Raw genomic sequence first — 673 nt, 5'->3', positions numbered from 1 at the left:
GCTTACCTGAAAACGAAACTCGACTTCCTCTCTCTTCTCGCGGCGAGCACGATCGCTATTTGCTGAGCAGCGACCGAGAGCACGGGCAGATCGATGCGATTGAACTCGTCGAAGCATCCCCAAGTTCCAGACATGGCCAGTCCCTTGAATATTCTGCCCAAACCGCGGAAGTCCATCTGGTCCGAGCAGTTGAACACCACCACGTATTTTCCGAGAGCTTTCCCCATGTCTTTGGTGGTCTCCGTCTTACCGGTGCCGGCCGGTCCCGCGGGTGCACCGCCGAAGTTCATACCTGGAGACACGCGTATCGAGCTCGTTCGCGTTACGAACCAAAATGCACAACGATCGACGTACGAGCGCGTGAACGACTCTCGTCTCTCGCGTCTGTCGAACGTTTTATATTTTTCTACGAGCGTAACGTCGTAACAGATGATCTCTCACCGACGGCCTGAGCCAAAGTAATGTAGCATCTGTCGGTGAGAGGAGTGATCGCTAGTCTGTCGGTGCAGCCTAAAAATTCGTTCTGATAAACGAAATCTATGTCGGTGATCTTTATGGGGACGTCTTCCGTTTCGGGGTCATAATAAAATCTGCATTGCTTGAGCCATTCGAAGTCGTTCACGTTGCGAATCCTCAAACGACAGAGATCGTCGAATATATCCCTGGAAATTTT

General features: G+C 51.6%; 1 protein-coding gene across 1 annotated transcript; it reads right to left on the bottom strand.

Annotated features, from left to right (window-relative positions):
* Positions 1–6: 6 nt before the first annotated feature.
* LOC108630404 (dynein heavy chain 5, axonemal-like) lies at positions 7–659 on the bottom strand (the record flags this gene model as incomplete). The annotated part of the gene is made up of 2 exons (XM_026818049.1): positions 442–659; positions 7–292 (listed from the first exon to the last, which is right to left on the bottom strand). A coding segment is annotated over exon 2 (284 nt), but the record flags the coding sequence as incomplete, so codon positions are not given.
* Between the last annotated feature and the right edge of the window lie 14 nt (positions 660–673).

Source organism: Ceratina calcarata, unplaced genomic scaffold (genome assembly GCF_001652005.2).
Source record: "Ceratina calcarata isolate Rehan_Ccalc_2016 unplaced genomic scaffold, ASM165200v1 scaffold7313, whole genome shotgun sequence".
Classification (NCBI taxonomy): domain Eukaryota; kingdom Metazoa; phylum Arthropoda; class Insecta; order Hymenoptera; family Apidae; genus Ceratina; species Ceratina calcarata.
Note: the sequence above shows the minus strand (reverse complement) of the source record. Positions and strands in the feature narration are given on the sequence as shown.